The sequence below is a fragment of the Babylonia areolata genome, chromosome 18 (assembly GCF_041734735.1).
Source record: "Babylonia areolata isolate BAREFJ2019XMU chromosome 18, ASM4173473v1, whole genome shotgun sequence".
In the NCBI taxonomy this organism is placed as follows: domain Eukaryota; kingdom Metazoa; phylum Mollusca; class Gastropoda; order Neogastropoda; family Buccinidae; genus Babylonia; species Babylonia areolata.
The window spans coordinates 24870642-24892661 of record NC_134893.1 but is presented as its reverse complement, the minus strand read 5'-3'; the positions used below and the strand labels follow the sequence as shown (position 1 = coordinate 24892661).

Genomic DNA, 22020 nt, shown 5'->3' with positions numbered 1-22020 from the left:
TTGTCTCTTATTTCTTGCATCATTTTGTTGAAATTTGATTTTGTTCTCGAATATTTTGTAATGGTATATGTTCACTTACCCCTTCATGAGGGGCCATGGCCTGATGAATAAACCATTCGCATTTGCATTCTCTACCCCACCTTCATATCTCTCTCCTCTCATCCCCCTTTTGCAATGTAGTGTTTGTAAATGTCAAATGATTACTCCGAGTCATGCATCCACGATTTATAACGTGTATACTGTACTGATATGACGAAAGTTTTCCCTGTCGAGGGCTGGATGAAAATGCCTTGCTTACTTTGTTCACCTCGGAAAACAACAGTTTTTCATTTCAATTCAGTTCAGTTCAGTTCTGTTCAATTGAGTTCAATTCAACTCTCTCTCTCTCTCTCTCGTATTGTATTCGCATGCTATGACTTTAAGTAGCATTGTGTAGTGCATGCAATGACATACATAATGCAGTATTGTGTAGTGTAGACCCTGTTTCAGGGCGGGGACTAGATGAAAAAAAAAGAAAAGCGCGCCAATGCTTATCTATTATCCTTGAAAATAAAGAATTTTGTCTTGTCTTGTAGTCTTGTCTTGTCTTGTCATCTCTCTCTCTCTCTCTCTCTCTCTCTCTCTCTCTCTCTCTCTCTCTCTCAGAATGGTTGATGAAGCTTTAAAGAAGCTAGGTATTTTCTATGCACTGGTCATTCAAAGAAAGACTCCTGTCAATTACAGGCGGGCAATATGACTATTAAATCTTTCAGAGACAGTTTCATTTCATAAGAGCTTGGTTTCAATGAAGGATATCAGAAAGCTAAAGCAAATCGCCTCTGTCCGTTTAGTCCTGTAATCTTGACCATTTCATTTGTGTATATCCTAAATACGACAATACCCAAGAGAAGTACAAGCCTAGACCTAATTGCACAATTCGTAAATGTTTAGGACTCTATGTTGCTACCTGTTGCATATAATCCTTTAATGTCATGCCGTCCACACCACTGTGGTTTAAAATACTAGGAAGAATAGCCACAGAAAAAAAAGTGTACATTTCCGTACAATTGGCGACAATAGTTGTTCCAAATGCTTTCAATTCACGTGTTCAGAAAGCTGCTGTTTGCTTTGTTTTCTTAATCATCGCTTTTGTTATCAGTGCATTACTGGCTGGTCGCTTTGTCCGTACGCTGAAGGAGACAGGCTGAATTTTCTGTTTATTGATTGATCTTTATTATTTATTCATAAATCGCTCATGAATGATGCAAATCATTCTGTCTGGCAGAGCGACATTTTGTGTAAATGTCTGTGTACGTTGAACTGCTTCATTGTGTCAACCCCCTTTTGTGTCTCCCACCCTTCGCTCTCTGCCCCCCACCCCCCAACACACACACACAACACATACAAACTTTGCGTTCAAATAGTAATGCATAAAATTATCAAAATGACAAGTGTGTGTGTGTGTGTGTGTGTGTGTGTGTGTGTGTGTGTGTGTGTGTGTGTGTGTGTGTGTGTGTGTGTGTGTGTGTGTGTGCATGGCATAATTATTTTAGAAATAAAATGGTCCTGACTTATGACAATGTTGTATATCAACAAATATTGATACACAATGGTGGCTGTTTCACTACGAATACCAGATGTGCCGCAGCGGCTTTTCCTAAATACATAACACAGGTAACAAATGCATGATGAAGGTTTTTACTTGATGATGAAGAGGGCTTTTAGTTTATATTACAGCAAAGATTATATAATGGCGGCTTATATATTATAATAACAAAAAATAATATATTGTGGCAGACACTACTTTACATAACAAGGAATATAATGATTGTGGCCTTCATTTTGATTTAACAAATGTATATTGACAGCTTTTACTTTATATAACAAGAAATTTATAACTGCGGTTTATACTTTGATTTAATGAATTTACATTGGCCGCTTTTACTTTTACGTAATATATCAGACGGCTAATAGGCCTACTTTCACATAACAGATCTGCAACCCATGGCAGCTTTTATTTTGAAAAAAACAAACAAACCCAAAAAACAAAAACAAACAAACAAAAACAAAACAATAACAAAATAAGTGAGTTTTGATATAATGTAACATATGTATAAAGGGGGCTTTTGTTTTGATATAACAGATGTGTTATGGTGGGGTTTACTCTACATAACAGGAAATATATTATGACTGGGTTTATTTTGATATAACAGATATATTATGGTGTGGTTTACTCTACATAACAGGAAATGTATCATGACTGGGTTTATTTTGATATAACAGATGTATTATGGTCAGTTTCACTCTACATAACAGGAAATGTATTTAGACTGGGTTTATCCTAATATAACATGTGTAATATGGTGGATTTTACTCTGCATAACAAGAAATGTATTATGAATGGGTTTATTTTAGTATGACATAAATGTATTATGGTGGATTCTACTCTACATAACAGGAAATGTATTATGGCTGGCTTTGTTTTGATACTACATATGTGTTATGGTGGATTTTACTATACATAACAAGAAATGTATTGCGACAGGGTATATTATGACATGATAGATGTATTATTGTGTCTTTTACTTTACAAAACAAATAATGTATCATGTTGACTTTCATTTCATTATTACAGACATAGAATGATAGTGTTTACGTAACAAGTAATGTACAATGATAACTTTCATTCTATTATTACAGACATAGAATGCCGGTCTTTACGTAACACGTAATGTATACTGTTAACTTTCATTCTATTATCACAGACATAGAATGATAGTGTTTACGTAACAAGTAATGTATAATGCTAACTTTCATCTCATTACAGACAGAGAATAGTAGAACTTACTCTACGTAACAAGTAATGCGAATAGTGATTTAACACGAAACAGTGTGGTATTGTCGCCTTAACTTGGAATTTCCATAGAAATAAATCGCCCGTCTGTTACTCCACCCCACAACCACACCCACTCCGAACAACGAAACAGACCCAGACCCAGCACAGAACAACAAAACAGACCCAGACCCAGCACAGAACAACAAAACAGACCCAACACAGAACAACGAAACAGACCCAGCACAGAACAACGAAACAGACCCAGACCCAGCACAGAACAACAAAACTGACCCAGCACAGAACACCAAAACAGACCCAGACCCAGCACAGAACAACAAAACAGACCCAACACAGAACAACGAAACAGACCCAGACCCAGCACAGAACAACGAAACAGACCCAACACAGAACAACGAAACAGACCCAGACCCAGCACAGAACAACGAAACAGACCCAACACAGAACAACGAAACAGACCCAGACCCAGCACAGAACAACGAAACAGACCCAAATACGGCACAGAACAACGACACAGACCCAGCACAGAACAACGAAACAGACCCAGACCCAGCACAGAACAACGAAACAGACCCAGCACAGAACAACAAAACAGACCCAACACAGAACAACGAAACAGACCCAGACCCAGCACAGAACAACGAAACAGACCCAACACAGAACAACGACACAGACCCAGCACAGAACAACGAAACAGACCCAGACCCAGCACAGAACAACGAAACAGACCCAGCACAGAACAACGAAACAGACCCAGACCCAGCACAGAACAACGAAACAGACCCAGACCCAGCACAGAACAACAAAACTGACCCAGCACAGAACAACGAAACAGACCCAGACCCAGCACAGAACAACGAAACAGACCCAGACCCAGCACAGAACAACGAAACAGACCCAACACAGAACAACGAAACAGACCCAGACCAAGCACAGAACAACAAAACTGACCCAGCACAGAACAACGAAACAGACCCAGACCAAGCACAGAACAACAAAACTGACCCAGCACAGAACAACGAAACAGACCCAGCACAGAACAACAAAACAGACCCAGCACAGAACAACGAAACAGACCCAGACCAAGCACAGAACAACAAAACTGACCCAGCACAGAACAACGAAACAGACCCAGCACAGAACAACAAAACAGACCCAGATACAGCACAGAACAACTAAAACAGACCAGATAAGAACAGAACAACGAAACAGACCCAGACCAAGCACAGAACAACAAAACTGACCCAGCACAGAACAACAAAACTGACCCAGCACAGAACAACAAAACAGACCCAGCACAGAACAACAAAACAGACCCAGCACAGAACAACAAAACTGACCCAGCACAGAACAACGAAACAGACCCAGACCAAGCACAGAACAACAAAACTGACCCAGCACAGAACAACAAAACAGACCCAGCACAGAACAACAAAACAGACCCAGATACAGCACAGAACAACTAAAACAGACCAGATAAGAACAGAACAACGAAACAGACCCAGCACAAACAACGAAACAGACCCAGCACAGGACAACGAAACAGACCCAGATGCAGCACAGAACAACAAAATAGACCCAGTACAGAACAACAAAATAGACCCAGACCCAGTACAGAACAACAAAATAGACCCAGTACAGAACAACAAAATAGACCCAGCACAGGACAACGGAACAGACCCAGATACAGCACAGAACAACGAAACAGACCCAGCACAACAGACCCAGCACAGAACAACGACACAGACCCAGATACAGCACAGAACAACGGAACAGACCCAGATACAGCACAGAACAACGACACAGACCCAGCACAGAACAACGAAACAGACCCAGCACAGAACAACGACACAGACCCAGCACAGAACAACGAAACAGACCCAGATACAGCACAGAACAACGAGACAGACCCAGCACAGAACAACGGAACAGACCCAGACACAGCACAGAACAACGAAACAGACCCAGCACAGAACAACGAAACAAACCCAGACCCAGCACAGAACAACGAAACAAACCCAGACCCAGCACAGAACAATGAAACAGACCCAGCACAGAACAACGAAACAGACCCAGCACAGAACAACGAAACAAACCCAGACCCAGCACAGAACAACGAAACAGACCCAGCACAGAACAACGAAACAGACCCAGCACAGAACAACGAAACAAACCCAGACCCAGCACAGAACAACGAAATAGACACAGCACAGAACAACGAAACAGACACAGCTCAGAACAACGACACAGACCCAGACCCAGACCCAGCACAGAACAACGGAACAGACCCAGACCCAGCACAGAACAACGGAACAGACCCAGACCCAGCACAGAACAACGGAACAGACCCAGACCCAGCACAGAACAACGGAACAGACCCAGACCCAGCACAGAACAACGAAACAAACCCAGACCCAGCACAGAACAACGAAACAGATACAGCACAGAACAACGAAACAGACACAGCACAGAACAACGACACAGACCCAGACCCAGACCCAGATACAGCACAGAACAACGGAACAGACCCAGATACAGCACAGAACAACGACACAGACCCAGCACAGAACAACGAAACAGACCCAGCACAGAACAACGACACAGACCCAGCACAGAACAATGAAACAGACCCAGATACAGCACAGAACAACGGAACAGACCCAGATACAGCACAAAACAACGAAACAGACCCAGCACAGAACAACGGAACAGACCCAGATACAGCACAAAACAACGAAACAGACCCAGATACGGCACAGAACAACGACACAGACCCAGCACAGAAGAACGGAACAGACCCAGACCCAGCACAGAACAATGAAACAGACCCAGATACAGCACAGAACAACGGAACAGACCCAGATACAGCACAAAACAACGAAACAGACCCAGCACAGAAGAACGGAACAGACCCAGACCCAGCACAGAACAACGAAACAGACCCAGACCCAGCACAGAACAACGAAACAGACCCAGATACGGCACAGAACAACGACACAGACCCAGCACAGAACAACGAAACAGACCCAGACCCAGCACAGAACAACGAAACAGACCCAGATACGGCACAGAACAACGACACAGACCCAGCACAGAAGAACGGAACAGACCCAGACCCAGCACAGAACAATGAAACAGACCCAGACACAGCACAGAACAACGAAACAGACCCAGATACAGCACAGAACAACGAAACAGACCCAGACACAGCACAGAACAACAAAATAGGCCCAGCACTGAACAACGAAACAGATCCAGACCCAGCACAGAACAACGAAACAGACCCAGCACAGAACAACGGAACAGACCCAGACCCAGCACAGAACAACGAAATAGACACAGCACAGAACAACGAAACAGACACAGCTCAGAACAACGACACAGACCCAGACCCAGACCCAGCACAGAACAACGGAACAGACCCAGACCCAGCACAGAACAACGAAACAGACCCAGCACAGAACAACGAAACAAACCCAGACCCAGCACAGAACAACGAAATAGACACAGCACAGAACAACGAAACAGACACAGCACAGAACAACGAAACAGACACAGCTCAGAACAACGACACAGACCCAGACCCAGACACAGCACAGAACAAGATGACCTTGAGGGAACTTCCCAGCAGGTCGGTGACCTCAACTCTTCTTCCGTCCGAACGACCCCCTTCACCGGACACATGGGAAAAGAGGAGGGGGTAGGGGGGCGGGGGGGGGGGGGGGGGGGGCAGTTGTGTGTCCGGCACGTGACAGGCACACCTGTTCTCGTGGTGCACGCGCTATTCCTCATTTCAATTCGCATCGTCTGACGTGTATTTCTTTTTTGTTGTTGTTGCTGTCTCTGTCAGTCTTTCCGTTTCATGTATGACGCAAGTTACACCAGTGCGCAACAGGCACTGCTAGACATCCTTTATGGGATGATTACATTCTCAGTTCTCTCTCGCTCACGCCCCCAGCTCCTTCCACTGCTCCCCTCCTCCGCCCCCTCCCCGCCCACACACACATTAAGTACTTACTTACTCACACGCACATACACAGCGTACTCACTCACTGTCTCTCCGCCCCCTCTCTCTCTCACACACATCCACGTACACATACACAATCTCCCTCCTGTCTGTCTGTCTGTCTGTCTCTCTCTTTCTCCCTCTCTCTCACGCCCATGTACATGTTACACACATATTTAGCGCACATTCATCCTTATCTTATTAGCACAAGTACCTTGTAAATTTTCTCTCTCTCTCTCTCTCTCTGTTTCAAACACACACACACACACACACACACACACACACACACACACATACTCGCGCGAACGCGTGTACTCACGCACGCACTGATGCAGTCACACAGACACGTCTACCACCACCACTACTACTACACCCTCCCCTCACCCGTTCCACGGACATTCTCTGTTCACGAGGATGATAATTAGCGACATGTCTTCGGGAAGACATGGCAATGAGCAGTTTGGTCTGTTCACGCGATAACACACCACACACTTCAGCAGTCCCAACAATCTGTTTTGATGCAGTGTCACAATTTTGGCAACTGCTCATTGAGAGGGAAGAGAAGGTTGAGGGTAAAGAGCGTGGAAAAAAACTTGACACGCCCCTTCCCACCCCCACCCCGCCCCCTTCACTCTCCCAACGCTATGACGCAAGGCTACACTGCTAATGACGTCACATCGTCTGCTGTCTGTGGACATGCCTTGTAACAGAGAGAGAGAGAGAGGGGGGGGGGAGAAAGTGAAAGGAGGGGGAAAGAAGTAGAGAGACGGGGAGAAATAGAGAGAGAGGAGGGAGAAATAAAGAGAGGGGGAGGAAGAAAGAGAGAGATGGGGAGGGGAGAGAGAGAGAGAGAGAGAGAGAGAGATTTACATACCGTCAACCATTTCCAATGAGCCGTAGCGGGAACCACACAGTTAAAATAAATAAAAAGAAAAGAAAGAAAAAAAAAACCCATAAAAAGCAAACAAACAAAGAAAAAAAAGCCCAACCAGAAAACGAAGGTTGGAAAATACGCACAAGCAGTAAGCAGCAGGCCTTGGCAGACAAGACTCCTGGGTTTCTACACTTCCTGCACGTCTGTTGTCAGCGCCGTTCTGATTCCCACCGCCACTGTTGGCACCACCGCCGTCAGGTGCAGGTTTTTTTGTTTTTTGATTTTTTTTTTGAGGGGCAGGTGCAAATCTGTAATTAGAACTACCTGCAAGTTACATCCATTCATCATCTCTTCTCTTTTCAGATGTTGCGCTCAGGGACCCCCACTTCCTCTCTTCCTCTCCCCCCCTCCCTTCACCCCTGGCCCCCCCTCTCTCTCCGGGGGTCAGGACGTCACGTTAGTGACATGTAGGCCAGGTGCGCATTCCGGGAGCGATGATCACGTGCTGTGGCTGGCAATTTGTCGCTGTGCAGGGAAAGAGAGAGAGAGAGAGAGAGACCCCTCCCCCCCCACCAAACACCCCTCCTGCTTCCACCCCCCCCCCCCCCCCCCAGTGTGTGGCTGGCGTCACGCCCCCTCCGCCCCCCCCCCTCCCTACCCCCGACCTGCAGCGAAAGGGAGGGGAAGGAGCGGTTTGGTGCAGCGGGAAAGAAACCAGGGTGTCCAGTTTTTTTGTTGTTGTTGTCAACGACGGCAGGGGAGGTAGTGTGTGAGTTGTTGGGAAGACACGCTGTGTGCACTGCACAGCATGTAGGACAGTAAGATTGTCGGTGGTATGTGTAATAATGATGATGATAAGTAATGATACGTTTATTTATATAGCAGTGTGTGTGTTTTCTGCACGTGGGACAGTAAGGCTGCCAGTGATATTTGTAGTGTTTTCTGCACGTGAAGCAGTAAGGCTGCCCGTGACATATGTAGTGTTTTCTGCACGTGGGATAGTAAGGCTGTCGGTGATATATGAAGTGTTTTCTGCACGTGAAGCAGTAAGGCTGTCTGTGATATATGTAGTGTTTTCTGCATGTGAAGCAATAAGGCTGTCTGTGATATATATAGTGTTTTCTGCACGTGAAGCAGTAAGGCTGTCTGTGATATATATAGTGTTTTCTGCATGTGAAGCAGCAAGGCTGTCTGTGATATATGTAGTGTTTTCTGCACGTGGGACAGTACGGTTGTCGGTGATATATGTAGTGTTTTCTGCACGTGAAGCAGTCAGGCTGCCCGTGATATGTGAAGTGTTGTCTGCACGTGACAGTAAGGCTGTCGGTGATATATGTAGTGTTGTCTGCACGTGACAGTGAGGCTGTCAGTGATATATGTAGTGTTATCTGCACGTGGGAGAGTAAGGCTGTCAGTGATATATGTAGTGTTATCTGCACGTGGGACAGTAATGCTGTCAGTGATATATGTAGTGTTATCTGCACGTGACAGTAAGGCTGTCGGTGATATATATAGTGTTTTCTGCACGTGAGGCAGTCAGGCTGCCCGTGATATGTGAAGTGTTTTCTGCACGTGGGACAGTAGGGCTGTCAGTGATATATGTAGTGTTATCTGTTGTCATGTGTGTGGCTGTATGCATTCGTCAACAGGTGTAACCCTTGCCGTCACACATCAAGGCACTGACCTGACCACAGCAACGTCGTGACAAGCCCGGTGTGCGGTGGAGCGTGGTGGTGTGACCTATTTCTGACCGCCACCTAACGGCGTAACGACACGGTGATGTCAAGATGCTGTCACTGACGACGACGCATCGCCCATTGTGATGACGTCAGAAACTTCGTGTTGGTGACCATTGTGATGACGTCAGAAACTTCACGTTGTGACCATTGTGATGACGTCAGCAACTTCATGTTGATGGCCATTGTGATGACATAAGAAACTTAACGTTGACCATTGAAATGACATCAGAAACTTAATGTTGACCATTGTGATGACGTCAGAAACTTAACGTTGAAGACGGGCGGGCCTTGCATTGATGACGATGTAAGGAAAGAAAGGACTTTTCATTGGTGACGCCTAGGACATGGTGTGGTGGTGTTGCTTGAACAGATGACGATTTATCGTCTGTTTTTATGAGAACAGGAATCATAGCGGTCATCTTCCAATACCACGTATTGCCTATCTTAATTAAAACTGGACTCTTATTACTCACCTTCTGTGTCAGAAATCGATTTTCGCTTACAGTCTGTAGAGTTCTCTTAGTTTTATTTTCTTCTTCACGGGAACACACACACACACACACACGCACACGCACACGCACACACACACACAAAGTGTTCAGAACCACAGAAAGACATGACGACCCAGCAGGCGAACCCCAGCAAACTTTATACATAACATCCGCCACGGCTCTTCTTTGCGTCAGGCTGTGGACGGGGAGAACGCTGAGAATTGTACTGTCATTATGACGTAACTTCACTGCCTGGTGCATGTGCCCACTTTACATCTCACGCCAACACTAAGTGAGAAAGGAAGCATTGCCAGCGTTTGACTCTGGGGGTGGAAAAGAAATCCCATTTCCTCGTCCACGGAAAGCTAGAAGTCAGGTTTAGAGAAAAACAAAACAAAACAAACAAAAAACATCTTCACGGAAATTAGCTCTTGTATTTATCGTTTCTTTTCTCGTCCTCTCAGTCCAGTTGATGAATGAACGGCGTTTTTCACTTTCCCAAAAACCTGTGACATTTCGTCCCTATGACTGATGTGATGCCACGCTGAAACAAAGGCTATTATCTCCCTGCACACAGTTGTGCTGCTCAAGACGGAAGCTGTTCTCACAAAACAGCAGACAGCGCGTGCATCGCACGGACAGCTGCTCAACAACGAACGGCTGATGGAGATTTCTAAGACATGTGGAATAGAATGACCCGCACAAAGACTTCGTCTGGGGCAATTTTGTAAGAAACCCCATATGTTGGACACGGCAGACAGTTTCAGTGTTAGCTGATAGAAAACACAGGTTTCTGTGATAACTTCTACAGCTGTTTTCCTGAAGACACTGTGGATAAATGACGAAAGGTCGGCTGATCCAGAAAACGGAGAGTTCTAACTGGGTCATCGATGACGTGTTTGTGTTGGCGTTGACGGCGCCTTTGCCGAAAACACAACCACCGAACTGTTTTCAGGCATGTTCATGACATGCTTCAACTCTGACGTCAGGGGCACAGGTCTGACCATCGAGGCTTCTCGGATACTGCAGCTACGTCACAGATGACACGCTTGGAGTAGTGACGCGTGCGGTGATGACGTCATGCTGTCGGTGAAGCACAACGGTCACGTGTGGCGCGCGCCCTCCGACCACTGTGTGCAAGTGGTGGGCCAGAAGAGGAGATGGGACTCCTTCGTGAGTACAGTCCGTGTGCTGCTGTTGGTGCTTTTGGTGTTGTTGTTGTTGTTGTTGCTGGTGGTGATGATGATGATGTTTTATACGGCAGAGAGTCTCTGACTCTCTGTATTTGTATGTCTGCATGTGAGTTGGGCTGTGAACAACTCTCTGTGTCTCTGTCTGTCTGTGAGTTTGATAATGAACAACTAAACCCATTGTGTCTCTGTCCGTCTGCGAGTTGGATGATGAACATCTAAACTCTCTGTCTGTCTGTCTGTCTGTTTGTCTATCTGTCTGTGTGTCTGTCTGTGAATTACAAAATGAACAATTGACTCTCTGTCTGTCTTTGAGTTGGATAATGAGCAGCTGAACTCTGTATGTGAGTTGGATGATGAACATCTAAACTGTCTTTCTGCCCGTCTGAATTTCAAAATGAACAATTAACTCTCTGTCTGTCTTTGAGTTGGACAATGAGCAGCTGAACTCGTCTGCCTGTGAGTTGGAAAATGAACAACTAAACTGCCTGTCTCTGTCTGTCTTTGTGTCTGTTTCTGAGTTAGATAATGGACAACTAAACTTTCTCTTTCCGTCTCGGTCTGTCAGTGAGTTGTATAATGAACAACGAAACTTTCTGGTGGACGTGGCCAACACGTTGTCTGGGTGGTCACTTCCTGCATTTGTCTTGGCGTCGACTTGTTGCTTCTGTTATCTACAGCTGAATTGTAAGTGCGTGTTCTAAAGAACTTGATTTCATCATTTCTGTTTATTTATTTATCTTTTTTTTTTTAATCTGAATTTTATCTTATCCTTCATATGGAACTTACACCTACCCACATATCCACACACTCGCACACTCACACACACACACACACACACACACACACACACACACGCAAGCACGCACGCACGCACGCACGTACGCACACACACACACACACACACACACACACACACACACACACACACACACACACACACACACACACACACAAACACACACACACACACACACACTACTCGAGCAATCAAAAACCCAGACACCTCAAAACATGTACTTCATCACTGAAACTGTCCATGAAACGAGAATCGTGAACACTGCTTTGGGCCACAAAAAACAAACATACAGCAACAAAGAAAAACAACTAAACACCCTGTCTCTGTCTGCGAGTTGGATAATGAACAACTAAAGTCTCTGTCTCTGTCTGTCTGTCTGTGAGTTGGATAATGAACAACTAAAGTCTCTGTCTCTGTCTGTCTGTCTGTGAGTTGGATAATGAACAATTAAACTCTCTGCCTGTCTGTCTGTCTGTCTGTGAGTTGGATAATGAACAACTGAAGTCTCAGTCTCTGTCTGTCTGTCTGTGAGTTGGATAATGACCAATTAAACCCTCTGTCTGTCTGTGAGTTGGATAATGAACAACTAAAGTCTCTGTCTCTGTCTGTCTGTGAGTTGGATAATGAACAATTAAACTCTCTGTCTGTCTGTCTGTGAGTTGGATAATGAACAACTAAAGTCTCTGTCTCTGTCTGTCTGTCTGTGAGATGGATAATGAACAACTAAAGTCTCTGTCTCTGTCTGTCTGTCTGTGAGTTGGATAATGAATAACTAAACTCTCTGTCTGTCTGTCTGTGAGTTGGTGAATGAACAGCTAAACTCTCTGTCTCTGTCTGTCTGTCTGTGAGTTGGATAATGAACAACTAAACTCTCTGTCTGTCTGTCTGTCTGTGAGTTAGATAATGAACAATGAAACTCTCTGTCTGTCTGTCTGTGAGTTGGATAATGAACAACTAAACTATTTGTATCTGTCTGTCTGTCTGCCTGTCTGTCTGTCTGCCTGTGACTTGGATAATGAACAACTAAACTCTCTGTATCTGTCTGTCTGTTAGTTGGATGATGAACAACTAAACTCTCTGTACCTATCTGTCTGTCTGTCTGTATGCCTGTCTGTCTGTCTGTCTGTCTGTGAATTGTATAATTGAGTTGGATAATGAACTCGCTGTCTCTCTGTCTGTCTTTGAGTTGGATAATGAACAATTAAAGTCTGTCTGTCTGTCTGTCTCTCTGTGAGTTGGACAATGAACAGCTAAAACCCCTATCTTTTTTTTGTGTGTGTCTGTCCGTATGTGAGTTGGATTACGAACAACTGAACGACCATACAGGCTGACGAGAACTCATGGGAAATTGTTTTTCAAACGTTTAAAGAGCCCTAATTAGGGCCCAATCGTGGCGAACGACCCCAGACCAACCCCGATGATAAACACTCAATTAGTTCATGGGTATGAAAATAATGGTAATATGCTCAATGTGTCAGGTCCTCAATCAGTGTGTGTGTGTGTGTGTGTGTGTGTGTGTGTGTGTGTGTGTGTGTGTGTGAATACAGAACCAAAACGCGCTTTGTTTTGGTTTTCTTTTTTCTTTGTGTGTGTGAAAGATCTTAAGCTTAACGTCTGTTCATTTGAAGTGTTATTAGACGGAAAGAAGAGAGGTAGTAGGTGAAAGAGAGGGAATGCTTGTAATTATTAACGTACGAAAGTGTTCATGTATGAATTAGAGGAAATGAAAATAAGTCTATTATAAGAAATAAAAAGTTTAAAGAGATGGCGGTGTGTAATAAATGAGGTGTTATAAGAGGGAAAATAGGTGTATGCATATCAACAAGTAGTAACTTACAACAACCCAAAAATAAACAACGACATTATTTAGAATACATCAAAGGGGGATACCAACTGGACTGGAGTTTAGAATTTCCGAAAGCATTCTAAGCAATGAACAGTCATTCATAATGTTTTCAGTGGCTAATGGAACATTGGTAGAAAAGTCATGAACTACAACTTTTGGAAATAAATGTCTTATAGACAATGAATGAGCAGATGGCATACAGTTATCTGGTTACCGCACATACATTTTATATTGTTGGAAAATTTTGAGCGAAAGGCATTTAAACGAATTCAATACATAATTAGTATTTTCTATACTGCTAAAGCATTCCTATCTAACTGGATGTCGAGTTGTATTGCCTTCTAAGTTACATGCTGCTCTTCTAGCTGCTTGGTCTACCCATTTTCGAAACTAAACTTAAAGCCATACATGTGGCCTTAAATCATATTTCAGACCTTTCCAAAACTGTAGTTGTATAGAAATGTGTCCAGAAACCGATTTGATAAATTGCTTATAGATCCAAATAATCAATATTACCAATATCGTACAAACACAAAGAATGCGGTTATTCCCAAATATTTTCTAAATTTGATACCAACAAAACGAATTACAAGTCTTATGTATAGATTTCGTTTAAATGCCTCTCTCTCTCTCTCTCTCTCTCTCTCTCTCTCTCTCTCTCTCTCTCTCTCTCTGTGTCCACGCGCGCGCGTGTGCGTGTTACTGTTGCTTTTATTCTTTTTCCTTTTTTCTTTTTTCTGTGTGTGTGCGTGTGTGCGTGAGCGCGCGCGCACGCGCTCGTGTGTATGTGTGTGTTGGCACGTAGGCATGCGCACAGGTCAATATATTTACAGTATAGCTACAAATCTTGAATAATATCTAAATTGTACATCTTACACTGGCAATGGATTCTGTCATTTTGATGGAACAATGTTTCTCTCTCAATCTTGTCTGTTTGGCTGCCTAAATCTGTCTCTCTCGCTCTCTCTGTCCTAGATCTTGTAATGATAATGAACAATTATGTAATGCGCGTCATCTTGACAAAGCAGCACTCTCTGCCCATTTTTATGTCTGTTTGTCAGTCGGTCTGTCTCTGCCTATCTATCTCTGTCTCTCTCTGTCCCCTCTCCCTTCCCTGTGTATGTGTGTGTGTGTGTGTGTGTGTGTGTGTGAGAGAGAGAGAGAGAGAGAGAGAGAGAGAGAGAGAGAGAGAGAGAGAGAGAGAGGCGTATAAATCGGTGTGCCGTTGTCCACAATAAAGTGGTTGGCTAAATATTTAAATGTCAATGCTATTACTGGTTGTTTTGTTGTAGCAAAGCGCTGCGGAAATTTACAAACGTAACTGCGTATGTGTATGTTTAACAATGTCTACTTTCATGTGTATCTTTGTTTGACATTGCGTGCGCACGTACACACACACACACACGTGTGTGTGTGTGTGTGTGTGTGTGTGTGTGTGTGTGTGTGTGTGTGTGTGTGTGTGTGTGTGTGTGTGCGTGCGTGTGTGCGTGCGTGTGTGTGTGTGTGTGTGTGTGTGTGTGTGTGTGTGTGAAAGAAAACAGCAGTAAGATTATCTAATATAATGTACATTTTATAAAACATTGAACCATTCTGAAATGAATTTTGCAATAACACCAGCTCTCCAGTTGATAATGATTATAAATGGATAGATGATATTATTGTTATTGTTCATCTTCTTCGTCTTTTTTTTCATCATCCTCTTCTTGATCCCATTGTTCTTGCTGTTGTTGCTATGTTCATTATTTGATAAAATATTCAGTAAATGCAAGTATTCTCTTTATTAGTCGATGTATTCCGCCCCAAAACACTAATTTTTACGTTAGGTTTTGCAGGTAACTCAGCTATATTCACTGGATTCAGAGTCATTAATAACGACTAGAAACAACATCAACAGCAACGAAACATAGCACCATATGGCAATGTAAGCAACGAGAGAACATATGCTTCACAAAAAAACCCATTGTATCGTTAAGAAAAGATCAAGCACTAACTGAAATTTTGTGACAGAAAAACAACAACAACAGAAGTCATTGACATTAGGTCCTCTGTTTACTGAGAAACGCATCATTATAACAAAACTGAGTGGGACGATGCATCAAAAGGAGAAACAAATAAGAAAAAAAAAGTGGTTATATATCGTTAAGAATACGAGTCTCAAACAACATGTTAAAAAAAAATTACAAACGAATCATAAAAGATATAACTTTAATGACACAATCAGTTCACTCGCTCTTCTGAGGGTGGGAGGGGGGGGGGGGGGGGGGGGGGGGGGGGGGGGGGGGGGGGGTGAGGGGGTGGGGGGGTGGGGAGGGGTGGTGGTGGTGGGGGGGGGACCTTAACAAGACTTTAAAAGTCTATTGTAGAAATCGTGAGAGATTCTCATTTAATGTAATCATGATGATGATGATCATCATCACCGTCGTTGTCGTCGTCATGACATTGCTGTTATGAATAACCATACATAAGTAGCCAAATCATCAGATGCCGGCCGACAGACACTGTATACACAGAAAAGGTATCCAGGACAGAGGAGCATAAACAGATCGGCACAAACATAATAGCCTGGACCTTCTCCTCCCTCCCCATCCTCCCCCCCCCCCCCCCCCGTCCTCTCCACGGCGTCTTTCTTCCAGGCCCCCCGCCCACCTCCACCGCTGGCTCAATAACCAGAAGTAGATCATTTACACCGCGTTAGAGGGGGGGAACTTGGAGACGTGATTGTCAACAGCTTGGCTCAAAATAGATCGGTAATGGTCCGTCTGACAGCAGACACTGACCCCGATCTGGGTCTTGTTCACCAGCCACTGCATCCCAGCCTTCCCCCCTCTCTCTCTCTGTGTCTCACTCACATACACACACATATACCCATACACGCACGGACGCACGCACTCACGCACACAAGAGCGCGCGCACATCTCTCTGTCTCTCTGTGTGTCCCCTTCGACGGCTGGATGGTAAAAAAAAAAAGCAATGTCTTGCTTACTCTATTACCCTAAGAAAATAAAATTTATTCAATCTGTTCAATTCTCTTCGTGTATGGGTATGGGCCCAACACAGCAATATTATATATTATCTGCAATGTTGTGTTCGGTGGATCATCGATCGGATGACGTCACTGAGTCGTGCTGTGTTGGGCCCATACCCACGTGTGGCTGTCCTGTTCAGTCTTGGGGGTCACTCCCTGGAGACAGTGCTGGCAGATGTGAGGGGTGCAGGACTTAGAGATGCAGATGTGAGGGGTGCAGGGCTTAGAGATGCAGATGTGAGAGAGGTGCAGATGAGAGGGGTACAGGACGTAGATATGCAGATGTGAGGGGTGGATATGTGAGGGGTGCAGATGTGAGGGGTGCAGGACTGAGAGGTGCAGATGTGAGGGGTGCAGGACTTAGAGGTGCAGATGAAAGGGGTGCAGGACATAGAGATGCAGACGTGAGAGGTGCAGATGAGAGGGGTACAGGACGTAGATATGCAGATGTGAGGGGTGCAGATGCGAGGGGTGCAGAGGTGAGGGGTGCAGGACTGAGAGGTGCAGATGTGAGGGGTGTAGGACTCAGAGGTGCAGATGTGAGGGGTGTAGGACTCAGAGGTGCAGATGTGAGGGGTGCAGGACTTAGAGATGCAGATGTGTGTGGTGCAGATGTGGGAGGTGCAGGTGTGCGGCGTACAGATGTGCGGTGCAGATGCAGAGGCCTCGCTGCGTTCCCTGGCGCTGGTGACTGTTTCCCGTGGGCAATGGCGGCAGGAGGTGAAAGCTGTGTGTCACAGCTGATCAGTTCTCTCTCTCTCTCTGTTTCTCTCTGTCTCTTTCTCTTTCTGTCTCTATCCCTCTCTGTGTCACCTTCTCTCTCTTCCCTCCCCTCTCTCTCTTTCTCCCTCTATCTCTGTCTCCCTGTCTTTCCCTCTCTCTCTGTCTCCGCCTCTCTCCCCCTTTTTCTTTGTCACTGTCTCCCCCCCTCTCTCTGTGTCTTCATCCCTCTCTGTGTCACGTTCTCTCTCTTTCCCCCTCTCTATCTCTTTCTCTCTCTGTCTCTCTCTGTCTCCCTCTCTTCCCCCCTCTCTGTCTCCATCTCTCTCCGTGTCTTCATCTCTTTCTGTGTCTCCCTCCCTCTCTTTCCCTCTCTCCCTATGTGTCTCCCTCTCTCTCCAGCTGTGTTGCAGGGTTGGTGCAGTGTTTCGGACAGTTTGATGTATAGTCTGTGCCCCTCATGTGGGCGGTCTGACCTTGGTACCCTGGGAAAGAAGCTCCCTTTGATTGTGAACCCACAGTTTCCGTCCCAGGTTATGTGTTGCTTTTGCTTCCGGCGTTTCAGGGTGTCTGAATAATAATAATGTCAATGACAATAATAATCATGATGAAAAATGATTCATGTTATAGGATGAAGAAAAAAATACTTCTCCCAAGCAATGACCAAAAAATCGGGTCTACATTCCCGTTGTTAATGTTCTTCTTACGGTATTTATTTCCCTTCATTTCCTCTGTCTTTAAATGGGAATGCGACAAGTGTATGTCAACGTATAGAGTTCTGCGTGTTCTGTCTCTGTGTCTCTTTGCATGTCACTCACCCCTCCGTCCCTCTCTGTCTGTTTTTCTCTCCCCCTCCCTCCCCTTCCTTCTTTCAGTTTCGGTAACTTTACGTTATGTCTTGATACTGTTTTTAAAAAAAAATTATGATTATGGATAGAAACGCGAATATTTACCAGCCAAAGTCACTAACCCACGTGAACAGACTATATAAATAAACACACTGTTCTCTTCTACCTCGTTTCCCCCCAAATTGCAATGAACTCCGTTATGGTCACAGAGAAAGGCTTAATCCCGCTGTTGTGAAACTGTCCCCCCCCCTCCCCTCCCGTGGTTTGTGTTGTAACGAGTTTGTTTTGTCTGCACCCTGTCAGCATAAGGAAGCAGATGATACAGTGATGGTGACGAAAGCCCAGAGGAAGAACCCCTCGCCACGAGCATCGCAGTTCCAGACAGAGCTAGAGACATCCTGTCCGTGTTTATACACAGCCTGTGAACCTTGTTTTCAACAAATTCATTGTCTGACCAACTGTTTCCCCGGATGGACTGTTTCATGTCTCTGTCTGTCTGTCTGTCTGCCTCGCACTGTTTAAAAAAAATTATGTATGGTTTATTACAAAGAAAGGAAGAAAAAAAAGAAGGAAAAAAAAACACACAAAAACAAAAACACCAAAACGAAAAAAAAAAAAAAAAAATAAGAGAAAGGAAAAATAGCATAGAATAAAGAAAATTGAAGGAAAGAAAGAAATACAAAACGAAGAAATGCAGAAAGTAATGAAATAAGAAAAAGAAAGAAAAAAAGAGAAAAAGAAAACAAAGAAACCGATTGACAGGTGAAAAGTTAGACATAAAGAAAGATGGAACAAGATAAATAAAAGAAAAGATAATATAATATAGAAAAGGAAAACACACGGAACAAATCAACGTGTGTGGTCGTTGTTGTTTTCCTGTGCAGTCTCGTATCAGTCTGTGCATCCCCGGATGTTAAACGTCTTTTTACAGAAATCACAACCAAACTCCAATCAACACAGGACGACATGCACTGTGTGGCGCGGGTGGTGTGAGGGAGCCGTAGGGGGGGGAGGGGGGGGGGGGGGCGGGGTTATATAGCATAACAGTGTGAACAGCTCGCTGCATCCCATACAACCCTGAGTCTGTGATACAAACCTGCTTTCTATCACCCCCACCCCTCCCACCCCTCGCACCCCTCGCCCCCTGCATTCCCGTTTATATCATCCCAGGTCTGTGCTTTGGTTTCCGACACTGATTGCAGTGATAACTGCATTTTTTGGGAGGAGTGGGGCGGGGGAGCGTGGGGGGATGGGGTCGGGCTATGCAACATTAATGAAAGTGAAAGGGAAAATCTGTACTTTTTTTTGTTTTTGTTTTTTGTTTTTGTTTTGGAGCAACCGGTAATATGAAGTGGATGATTTTCATTGAGAACATTTTCAAATTTCCTTCCAGGGGTTCTGTTTTTGTTTCTCTGTCTCTGTCTCTGTCTCTCTGTCTCTGTCTCTCTCTCTCTCTCTCTCTCTCTCTCTCTCTCTCTCTCTCTCATGTGCGTTAACGGGACGGCTTTTTTTGTTGTTAGTTTTCATGACACATGTACCTATTTGCACAATGCTGGCTCTTTGGTTTGCACCGCTGTGTCTGTGTGACTGTATGGATTGAAAACACTGCCCCCTCACCCCTCTCTCTCTTCTGTCTATCTCTGCCATCTCTCTTTATCAATATTTCATGTGCGTTCTATTCATGCACATGGAATCATGCATCTGTCATGGAATAATCAATGTGGGTACAGTGAAGGACTAGGGCTGTATGTGAAAACAAAACAAAATGAAACAACACAAAAACAACACCCACACCCACTCACACACATACACCCCCCTCCCCACAACACACACACACACACACACACACACACACACACACACACACACACACACACACACACACACACACACACAGAGGTACCATCAGCACAACCCTCTCAAATAATATTCGTGCCATGCATTTACATTCCCTATTCACCACACACACACGCACACGAACACACACGCGTAAGCCGTTCCCCAAAACATACACACGAAACATCCATGCCAGGACTTCCGTAATGTGAAAATAATGAATGATTATTTGTTCCCCTATCTCCCCGCTCTATCTACTTGATTACACTTATTTGCCTTCATATAGATGCAACCTTTGTTCACACACACACACACACACACACACACACACACACACACACACACACACACACACGCACGCACACACACACACACACACACACACACACACACACACACACACACACACACACAGACGCTTATCGCTTGACATTTTATTGTCATTGGCCATGAGGTCCTTATGACAAGGGTGAATGCGCCCACATACTTTAACTGCGAAACAAACATCAAAATGAGAGAGAGAGGGAGAGAGAGAAGAGAAGAGAAGAGAGAGAGAGAGAGAGAGAGAGAGAGAGAGAGAGAGAGAGAGAGAGAGAGAGCAGAACACGCATGCACATCAGTTTGAACATACATCGACGCACATACCTTCGGTACATTTGATACGATGCCTACATATAGATATGGATGAAATGTTAATTTTGTATTCAAAATCAGACTGGAATAACAAGAGAATAGCTGTTTATGGACCATCGTGATGATACAGAGAAGACGTTTACTGGAAGAGAAAATAGACAACCCAAAATAACTCCGACCTTCACAACCCATAACAACCGGAGGCTGTCGAGGGTAGAGTGGTGTTTTTCTGGACCTGTTGGCTGCTGGCTTTCGGGTCCAGTTGTTCAGTGCTGGGGTCTGTGTGTTGTGAAGGTTCCGTTGTTCAGTGCTGGGGTGTTGGTGTTGCGAAGGTTTCGTTGTTCAGTTCTGGGGTGTTGATATTGTGAAGGATTCGTTGTTCAGTGCTGGTGTCTGTGTGTTGTGAAGATTTCGTTGTTCAGTGCTGGGGTGTTGGTGTTGTGAAGGTTTCGTTGTTCAGTACTGGGGTGTTGGTGTTGTGAAGGTTTCGTTGTTCAGTACTGGGGTCTCTGTGTTGTGAAGGTTCCGTTGTTCAGTGCTGGTGTCTGTGTGTTGTGAAGATTTCGTTGTTCAGTGCTGGGGTGTTGGTGTTGCGAAGGTTTCGTTGTTCAGTGCTGGGGTGTTGGTGTTGTGAAGGTTTCGTTGTTCAGTGCTGGGGTGTTGGTGTTGTGAAGGTTCCGTTGTTCAGTGCTGGGGTGTTGGTGTTGTGAAGGTTTCGTTGTTCAGTGCTGGGGTGTTGGTGTTGTGAAGGTTTCGTTGTTCAGTGCTGGGGTGTTGGTGTTGTGAAAGTTTCGTTGTTCAGTGCTGGGGTGTTGGTGTTGTGAAGGTTTCGTTGTTCAGTGCTGGGGTCTTGGTGTTGTGAGAGTTTGGTTGTTCAGTGCTGGGGTCTTGGTGTTGAGAGAGTTTGGTTATTAAGTGCTTGGGTGTTGGTGTTGTGAAGGTTTGGTTGTTCAGTGCTGGGGTCTCTGTGTTGTAAAGGTTTCGTTGTTAAGTGTTGCAGTCTTGGTGTTGTGAAGGTTTCGTTGTTCAGTGCTGGGGTCTTGGTGTTGTGAGAGGTTGGTTGTTCAGTGCTGGGGTGTTGGTGTTGTGAAGGTTTCGTTGTTCAGTGCTGGGGTCTTGGTGTTGAGAGAGTTTGGTTATTAAGTGCTTGGGTGTTGGTGTTGTGAAGGTTTGGTTGTTC

The 22020-nt window shown here is 44.8% G+C and overlaps 1 protein-coding gene across 2 annotated transcripts in view; it reads left to right on the top strand.

The window, feature by feature from the left end:
* Positions 1-10066: 10066 nt before the first annotated feature.
* Positions 10067-22020, top strand: part of LOC143292584 (dipeptidyl peptidase 4-like) — a 395699-nt gene continuing 383745 nt past the window's right edge. Inside the window, exon 1 of one of the 2 annotated variants that reach the window (XM_076603024.1) lies at positions 10067-11116. In XM_076603024.1, coding sequence (XP_076459139.1) covers positions 11024-11116 — 93 coding nt within the window. In that variant the 5' untranslated portion in view covers positions 10067-11023. The remainder of the gene's footprint in view (positions 11117-22020) is intronic. The other variant, XM_076603023.1, reaches the window with a different exon arrangement.